The following is a 9,630-nucleotide window of genomic DNA, read 5'->3' as shown; positions in this document are numbered from 1 at the left end:
TTTTTTTTGGTTTTTCTCCGGTACCGGGAACCGAACTCACGACCTTGCGCTTGCCAGGCAAGTGCTTTGCCGCTGAGCTAAATCCCCAGCCCCTCTACTTTTATTATTATAAAAAATCAATAATCATTTCTATTTTGAAAGAGGAGAATTACATTGGACATTTTACCTGAAGAACAGAAAATGTATTTCACAAATTTCTATCATGCTTAGACATACCCTGGCAAGATCTCTACACCTGACTATGTCCTCTACTGGAGTAAGCAGAAGTAAAACCACCCACTAAAAATATAACTATTTATTAAATAACAGGAGTGTTCTGAGAATTTTTGAATGCACATGACCTTAACTAAATGCGTTAAAGTGAAACCTGCTTCTTACAACACCAGCACACACCCCTTCCCTGAAAAAAAAAAAAATCCCAAAGGCTGAAAGAACTGTGAGCAACAGAGCGTGGAGACAGGAGAGCATCAAGAGCCCCACTGAAAGCTTCACATGATGGCCTCAAGGTCAAATAAAATTTACCTTGGCTTTTGGAGATGGTTTTAACATCTCTTTCTCTGAGCCTTTTGTCAAAAGGATGGGTAGAGAGTTCTTACAACTGGCCTCCTGTAAAAGTAGAAACATTACAGATTAAAGAACATAAGGTACACAAGGCATTACCGGATTGAGTTGTTCACATCAGAAGTTGGTGAGAAATCTTTTCCTCTAGCCAGGCGTGGTGGCACATGCCTGTAATCCCAGCACTCAGGAAGCAGAGGCAGGAAGATCCTTGTGAGTTCAAGGGCAGCCTGGGTGACAAAGGGAGCTCAAGGCCAGCCTGAACTGCCTAGTGAAACCTTGTCTTAAAAAGATAAAACAAAACAAAACTTCCTTTCCTCTTTTGTTTGTCAAATGAAACAGTACAGTAAGGTGAGATGGTACTAGGTATGAAACATGCAGGACCTATATGTTCAAAGATGCTCACTGAAATCTTATGTACACTGTCATGTTATTTTGCACACAGATATGCACTACACACAACTTATCTCTCCTTTTGAGAACGGAAGAGTTAATTCTTCAAGACATCAACCAACAGAGTTGCCAACTTTCCCATGATATTTCACAGATGGGTTTTGACTCTTTGCGTAGCTTATCTTAAACAAATCCCTTCAGATAATTCACTAAACCAGTATGGAATAGTGATACTCACTAATACTCACTGAGGAGCAACATCTGAGTATCTCTTCCAAAGTTATTAAACTGCTAAGTCCTTGGTTCACATCAAATCAATATTTACAAAAATAGTGGCAGAAAATACAAAGAGGCAGCTTAGATGCAATAGACAGATTATTCACTTTTACACAATAAACACACATAATCTTGTTTTGTTTTTCAATAATGTAGGGCAGAGCTCACATCAATGGTTGTTCACCATTTACTTGGGTATGTTTTCCATAGATAACTATAATCTGTCTTCAAATTAAGAAAGAAAGATGAAGACTACTACAGATAACAACCATGCCAAGGAGAAGTCAGATTTCTTTCACCTGCTCCATAAGCTTTACCCTTGCATCCTATGCCTGACACCACTGTGCCTAAAATCCAATCATCTCAATCACAGCCTTTAAAAAAAAACTATGGCTGGGCACACCTGTAATCCTAGCACTCTGGAGGCTGAGGCAGGAGGATCACTGCAAGTTTGAGGCCACTGTGGGCTACATAGTGAGTTCAAGGCCAGTCTGAACAGTCTGAACTGCATAGCAAAATCCTGTCTCAAAAAGACCAAAACCAACCAAACAAACAAACCCAAAAAACATTTACTCTAGGGTTAGTTCATTGTACTCTTTCAAACAATATTTTAGTTTGCATACTTTACAATATTACTCAAATTAACTGGCTTTATATTCATTTATTTCTAAAGGGAACAATATACTATTAGGATCAAATGTCCCTAAAGAAAATAACGATACCATTTTGCTACAGTTGAGTCTTATGATGTATCAGGAACTGTGCTAAAAACTTTGCGTTCCTAATACTACCCCCTCAAAGATACAGTTGTCACCTCCTCCCTGCCTTTTATGGTAACAGTGGAGGCTTAAAAAATTATATAAAATTACCTAGCATCACAAAGTACTCAATGATGGTTCTGTCTAAACTTTAAGGCCAAAACTCTTATCATCTTTACTTATTATGTTTCATCACCAATACACATGACATGTAAAACTAGTACATTCTGAAGCTGCAATATTCTCAAATCAGCAGAGTTTTTCAAGGTCAACTATCTACTTGCTTAATTTGAGAGATGAGAGACTTGGTGGTGAAATGCCCAGGATTTATGTCAAGAGTGATGGAGCTGTGACCCATGACTGGACCACAGGGCTGTATACAGCACCTGTTCTTGGGTTTGTGCTTGGAAACAACATTCCCAGACTTGGAGATCAGGAGCCTCTTCTCAGCTTGGGATGCTGCCAATACTCTCAGCTGCTTGTGGCTAACATACAGCCCTATGCAAAGACCCAAGCGCACATTTCTGAGATCTTCAAGTAAGTGCACATTCTGGTCTCACCCTTTCCCACCAGTTACAACACCTGCTTGTGGGAAGTCGCTTACTGGAAATAGTGAACGACCCTATTCCCACTTCTGACTCACTGTGGGAATATGTTATATTCAGCATGACATTTAGGTGAGCCAAGTTATTAACTGTATAAGCCATTGCATAATCTGACCACAGTTGGTTAAAATAATTATGTCTAATCCTTGCAGCCCCCCTGTAAAGTACTGGTATGTAAATGCTAGAATGTGATAACAAGGAAATCAGGATGAATGTGAAGGGAAGTTAACAGGAATGGATAACCTTTGTTTACGATGAGCTCAGTGTTTACAAACTCCTGTAATTCTTTCTTCCGTGGGCACAAACTAGAAGTTACAATATTTCTTCATTAACTCTATTTCCTCTCTCTGTCCCTGTGAACTAATGAGGCCAAGGATAACAGCTTTTTCCCTGTAAAACTGGGAAAGCATTTTCTCTAAGCATTTATCTGAAAACATCACCGACATGCATTGTCTATTTTGTATTATATGATTTTAAATTCTGACAGTAGAGACAAAGTACAGTTTTGTAGAAGGAGCAATGAACCAGGAGTCAGGAGATCTGGCTTTTTGCCCTGCTTCTCTAACTAACCAGCTGTAAGAACCTGGGCAACCCTAAGGGGCCTCCCTCAGTTCAAAAAGCAGTAAAATAAAGGGGTTGGATTACACAAACTCCCCTAGTCATGTCTCATTCCAACTTTTAAGATTTTATTATTTTTCCAGGAAGAAGTAATATTTCTTGACAAAAAGGCAAGGCATCATCTACTCAGAATTATACTCCCAATGCCCCAACCAGAATGCCACTAAACAGTGGCCCACTGCCACTCAGGAAGACATAAGCCAGGGATTTCAGAGCCACAGGACACAGGGACATCTTCTTGAAGGGCCAGTGATGCTTACATTTCTGGAGAAAAATAATTCAACTAGCACTTTAAGTAAATAATTAGGAATAACAACACAATCTTTTTAAACATCATAAAGACTGAAATACTTTTAAGGTAAAATTTTTAAAAAACTATTTTTAAAAGGTCATTTGTGCTCGGGGGCTGGGGATTTAGCTCAGCGGCAAAGCGCCTGCCTGGCAAGCGCAAGGTTGTGAGTTCGGTTCCCGGTACTGGAGAAAAAAAAAAAAAGGTCATTTGTGCTCATAGGAGTAAGAGAATATGAAACCTATGTCTACAGAAAAACTTACAAATGCTCACAGAAACACTATTAATAATAGCCTTAAAATGACAACAACACAAATGTCCATCAACTGATGGATAAACAAAACATTGGATAGCCACACAGTGGAATTTTATTCAGCTCTAAAAAGGAATAAAGTATTGATAAGTGCTATGACATTGATTAACCTTGAAAACATTACACTAAGTGAAAGAAGTCAGACAGAAAAAAAGATACATAGAGGGTGACCACTTATGTGAAATGTCCGTGATAGGCAAATGTGGGGTGTCAGAAGGTCGGGTTAGAGGTTGGCGTGGGCCAGGAGGAAGGAAGAATGCAGAATGACTTGTAAGGGGTCTGCCCTGTTTTTTCTACTGAATTTCCTCTGGGGTGATAAAAGTGCTCTGGGGTTAGGGCAAGTTGACAGTTGCGCAACTTTGCGTTAACATGCTAAAAATTAATATACTTTCAAGTGAATTTTATGGCATGTGGATTATATCTAAGTTTTTTACAAAGCCACTTAAAGCAAGTCCCCAGGCTTCCAGGGCAAAGGGAAGAAGACCTGGGTTTGTGTATAAATGCTTACCTTAAAAGTACTTCTTTGAAGAGGTTTGAAAGGTGATGTTTTATGCTTCTAAGTGTTAAATTCTATGTGGGTATAACTCATTCAATAAATATTAACTGGGTCCTATTATGGGTGGCATTCCAATGTGGGTACTGGAGAAAAGAGTAACAAATCAAACAGGAATCTATTCTATATGGTACATTTACATTTATTTTAAACAAATGGCCTACTTAAATGAGACCTTAGCTGGACCGATTGCTCATTCTAATGACCTTTGTGCAGCAGTCACTTGCTTAAACCAGCTGTGTCGAAGTATCACGAAAACAGCATTTAACAATACAATAGAGAAAGAGAAAAAAACACCTTGTTTATGACGGCTTTGCTGGCTCACTGTTCAGCCTTTGGGACATTTAAAAACAGAACAGCACTCGCCGTTCCTCAGTCCAGGACACTACTCCTGGTTCCTCCACCCTCGGTACCTTACTTCATCCAAGCTGCGCTCAACATTACTGGGGAGGATCCCTCCCCACAACACCTTATCCATTAACCCCCTCTTCTCTCCCTGTTATTGCTTTCCGTCCCCTATCCTTTTTCATCCTGACCTGTGAGAGGACTTGGTCAGTCTTGTCCATGAATATGTCCACAGGGCTTACAAAATGTTTTGGACTGAATGAGTAAACTGAACAACTGGAAAATAAATGGAGAAAAATTCATTCCTGAACTTTCAGACCATCCTCTGCACTCCCTTCTTTGATGGGAGGGAAAAAGCTTTCTTGGACTAAGGGATTTGTGGCAGGTACTGAGCACTGGGCTGAGGTAACGGGGGCCATGTTCACAGCACCCTCTGAAGTGTGGAGCCCACCAAAGAAGCTGCTGGCATCCAGGGACTCCAAGGCCTAGTCCAGAAGCCCCTGCCATGGCTCTGGAAGGGGGAACCAGCTCTGGAAGGAGTGCCTCCATGGGCATTCAATGGACCTGCCACCGTCCAGCCTGGGCAGTGTAGACAACAAAGGCAGGGGCTGGGGATTTAGCTCAGGGCACAGTGCCTGCCTGGCAAGTGCAAGGTTGTGAATTCGGTTCCTGATACCAGAAAAAAAAAACAAAAACAAACCAAACAAACAAAAAAATAAAGGCAATGGTCATGGTGTAGAGGGAGCAGATTCCAGGTGATAGAGATGCTCCTTCCAGGGGCACCCACCTTTTGCCAGTCCCACTGTCTCACCACTTAGGTACACCTGGAATCACTGGGTTGGGACCTCTCCCACCAAGGCCTAGGTTGCCAGTCCGTGGTGCTGGTAGAAGTCTAATCCCTCTCAAACCAGTTCCATTGCACACCTCAACCTCAGCGTCCTGGGTGGGTTGGTGCCAGGTGGGATTAAGTTGGGCAACCCCAAGCACTCAGATTAGTGGTCAGGGTATAACAAGGCTTTTACTTCCTCCAATGGGAGATCCCATTGTCCACTGCATCCACTCCTTCATGAATTTTTCATCTTGTCACAGAGGAGCCCATCATGTTGTCCTCTTCACTATGCCCAGCAACTGGGCCAGCAGCTTGTGCATAGTGTGCAGATGGATGAATCCTCACTACATTTGCCACAGATTCCCAGGGACAAGGAACTCAAGGTCTCTGGGAAAGACCTCTGGTGAGGGTCATAGTAGTGTCTCTGAGAACCATACTCATCATGCATGTCCACCATGATATCTCATGAAGACAATTTTTCTTGTTGATTGTAGTCCTGAGTCCACACAATCTTTACATTCTGGTGCTCCAGCAGGAGGCGAAGCATCGTGCTTGTCAGAGTCTTCCAGCCCTAGAAGGTACCATTACACATCTCAATTGGGGCAGGGCCGGAAGGTTCCTAAGGGCTTTTTGAGGGACAGGGTGGACTCTGGGCTGAGCCTGGACATCGTGGAGGAAGTGCTGTCCCATATGGCTCCCTCATTCCAAGAGACAGGAGCTTGCACTTCCCTTGTTTTTATTTCCATTCTTAACCAGCTTACATTCAATGCTCATCTACTCTAATACCCTTAATCTCCTTCTTCCAGTCACCAATCATTGGATTTTGCTCACAAAAGTACAATCTTGGGTGAATCCAGCTGAATAACTTCTTTGCACTGGGATGAAATAACTTCAAGTATCTGGGAAAAAATTACAGAACTTCTGGCTTCACATTAAATTTATGACAATAAATCTCAAACGAGGCTTCTCAGACATAGAATTCCTATTGTGTTTTTTTAGTAACTTGACTTTCCAATCTCCAAGATAGAATTTAACATTTTCTCCTTTGTTTTCAAATCCTGTACTTCCATTTTTGCTTGCTACTTCTTTGGAAGAACAGAAGCATTGGAGCAGAAGCCACTCACTGTGCCACTATCAAATCTACAATAGCTGCAACCATTCCATCCTCTACAACTTCCTTCCTGATCACTCTGCCCTAATTGAGAGTAATTCCCTCCAATACATAGCCTGGATCTTATCTTTCACCTTCCCAAGGACTTCACTCCTTCAACCATCCCCCTTTACTTTTTCTCCACTAGATCATTCCCATCAATCATAAGCACACTCTGGAAATAGATCCTATTATTTTTGTTTTTAGAACAATACCTTAACTTCATATCTCCTCTTTCTAGCTATGGCTCCAGCTTTGCTTCCCCTTACAGTAAAATTTCTCAGTGACATCTTCCCTTAGTCTCTTTACTGCTTCATTTACAATTCATTCTTCTATGCCCCCATATCTGACGTTTTTGTCTGTTGTTCTACTCAAACTGCTACAACAGCTCAGTCTTCATCTTATTCGGTATCTTAGTGACTGTTTTTGGCACTGAGACAAAATAACCAACACCAGCAAGTGAAAGGAAGAGAGATTTATTCTGGCTAACAGTTTGTAGAGGTTTCAGTTCATAGTACTCTGGCTCCAAGGAAGAACAGCATAGCAGACAGGCATGATAAAGGAGGGTTGCTCATGGCATGGCAACCCTGAAGCTAAGACAGTCAAGGGAAGAGCTGGAAGAGACAGCTACTTCAGGCCACACCTATGGTGACCTACCTCCTTCACCAAGTCCCACCTCCTAACAGAAAGTCAGCTATAAACTCATCAGTGGATGAATCCACTGGTGAATAACACACCTCTATGACCCAATCACCTCTCAAAGCCCCACCTATGAGCACATGAGACTTTGGGAGGGATATCTAGATATAAACCATAACATTGGGTTCTTAATAACACTGGAATCAAAACACACCTTGATACTGAATTACACGATCAGCTTCCACAGATCACAGGTAGAGGGATTTTTGGTTAATTTTAGGTGTCAACTTGACTAGACAAAGTTATATACAGGTAGCTAGCAGGAATTATTTTTGGGTGTTTTCAGAAGAGACAGGCATTGTAATCAGTCCACTGAGTAAGGAAGATCTGCTCTGATGCAGTGTGGGCTGGCAACTTACAACTGACTGAGAACCTGAACAGATTTGTACTTTCTCCTAGAGCTCAATAAATATGTATGTACTGAATGAATGAATGATGAAGGGGGAATCACTTGACTCAAGGGTTGATGCAGAGAAATCTTTCCCCACATGATACAACGAGATTACTCATTTTCATGGCTTTAAAATAGAACTGTTTTATAGTGTGGGTCTGGAATGTCCCTGAAAGGCTTGATCCCTAGATCGTAGTACTCTCAGAAGGTGGTGAAAGCTTCAGGAAGTGGGGCCAGGAGGAAGAAAGTCACTGGGGCTACACCTCTGAAAGATATACTTTGTCACCTATCACTTCCACTTTGATCCCTTCTCTCCACCTTCTGCCTGCCATAAAGCAAGCAGCTTCCCTCCAACACACTCTTCACCACCTCCCCTCTCCCTCACTGGTGCAGGCCCAAAAGCAATAGTGTCTGTCAGCTGACCAGGGGCTGAAACTTCTGAAATCATGAGCCAAAACAAATCTTTTCTTCCATAAACTGATTTTGTCCCTCAGGTATTTTGTCACAGTGATTGTAAGCCAACACAAAAATACTTCTAAATCTGTGTATCTTTCATGTTTCCCGTTGTTGCCACCTTGGCAATTTAATACTGTATGTCCAAACCCAAGTTTATGAATTATCAGCAAAAACATTCTGTCAGTTCTTGAGTCTTCTCTGGATGAGCCAATGGGACCTAGTTGCTCAAGCCAATGTCTTAAGATTCTCTCATAATTCCTTCCTTCCCATTCTTCTTATATCCAACCTATCATCAAGTCCAGCTAGCATTACCTCTAAAAGAAATTCAATCTACTTATTTCTGTGTTACCCCAGCCATAACCATTATTGTTCACCTAAATTATGTCAACTATTTTGCCTTCTACAAGCTTTGTACATGTAAATCAGATGATGTCACTTGCCTACCCCAAACATTCCAAACATTCCCCAAATAAATGCCTGGTAAAACATGTGACCTGCATCATCCAGTTCTTGTCTACTTCTCTGACCTCAGAAGGCCCTCTCGCTCAGGAGCCCTCAGCCACAGGGGCCTTCCTTTCTGTTATTCAAATACTCCAAGTCTTTCCTGTGCTCATGCATTTTCCCTTCTTATGGCCTCTTTCTGTATGCGTTCACAGCACCACTGAGGAGAACTGGTGCATTCCCATCTTCAGAGGCTCCATCACCTCTGCTGAGGCTGTCTTCCACGACCCATTAAAGAGGCTCCTCTGTCCTATGTTCTCTTACCAACTTGCTTAATTTCAACCACTGTACTTAATTTGTAATTAATTTTATTCCATTTAAAATGTATTTGTTGTCTATTACCCCCAGGAGACTTTAAGGTTCACGAGGGCAAGGATATATGATCAATAAATGCCAGCATACAGTATGTATTTAGTAAGAATCTGTTGAATAAATGTTAACTCCTCATTTCCCTTCCTGTTAGTATTAATTTCTAGTGAATAGAGAAATTTAATGGACTTACCACGATATTAGGAATCAGATAATAACTTTTTTTATTAACAAGGTAATACAAAAATGGATAGGGGGGCTGGGGATTTAGCTCAGCAGCAAAGCACCTGCCTGGCAAGCGCAAGGTCGTGAGTTCGGTTCCCGGTACCGGAGAAAAACCAAAAAGAGAGCTCAGCGCCAGCCTGAACTGCAGGTTCCGGGTCTGTCTCAAAAAGTCCAGGTACAAAAAAAAAAAAAAAATGGATAGGGGAGTGGTGAGTGCTGTGTGCGGGGCTAGGTAGGAGGCATAATAGCCCCTCTGCACTATGCAGAGAGATATGCAGAAGGAGTAACCTGCATAGCGCAGTTTGAGGAAGTGTCTTGTGTTTGGGGTCAGTGGTTCAGCTCTGATGTCTCCTCTTCATGCC

At 41.8% G+C, this 9,630-nt stretch overlaps 1 protein-coding gene across 1 annotated transcript in view; it reads right to left on the bottom strand.

Annotated features, from left to right (window-relative positions):
- Positions 1–9,630, bottom strand: part of LOC106146339 (protein FAM13A-like) — a 63,029-nt gene that overhangs the window by 37,061 nt on the left and 16,338 nt on the right. Inside the window, exon 2 of the mRNA XM_013502722.1 lies at positions 523–606. Coding sequence (XP_013358176.1) covers positions 523–606 — 84 coding nt within the window. The remainder of the gene's footprint in view (positions 1–522; positions 607–9,630) is intronic.

The sequence above is a fragment of the Chinchilla lanigera genome, unplaced genomic scaffold (genome assembly GCF_000276665.1).
Source record: "Chinchilla lanigera isolate Chin_1 unplaced genomic scaffold, ChiLan1.0 scaffold00073, whole genome shotgun sequence".
NCBI lineage: Eukaryota > Metazoa > Chordata > Mammalia > Rodentia > Chinchillidae > Chinchilla > Chinchilla lanigera.
This window is presented reverse-complemented; position numbering and strand designations above follow the sequence as displayed.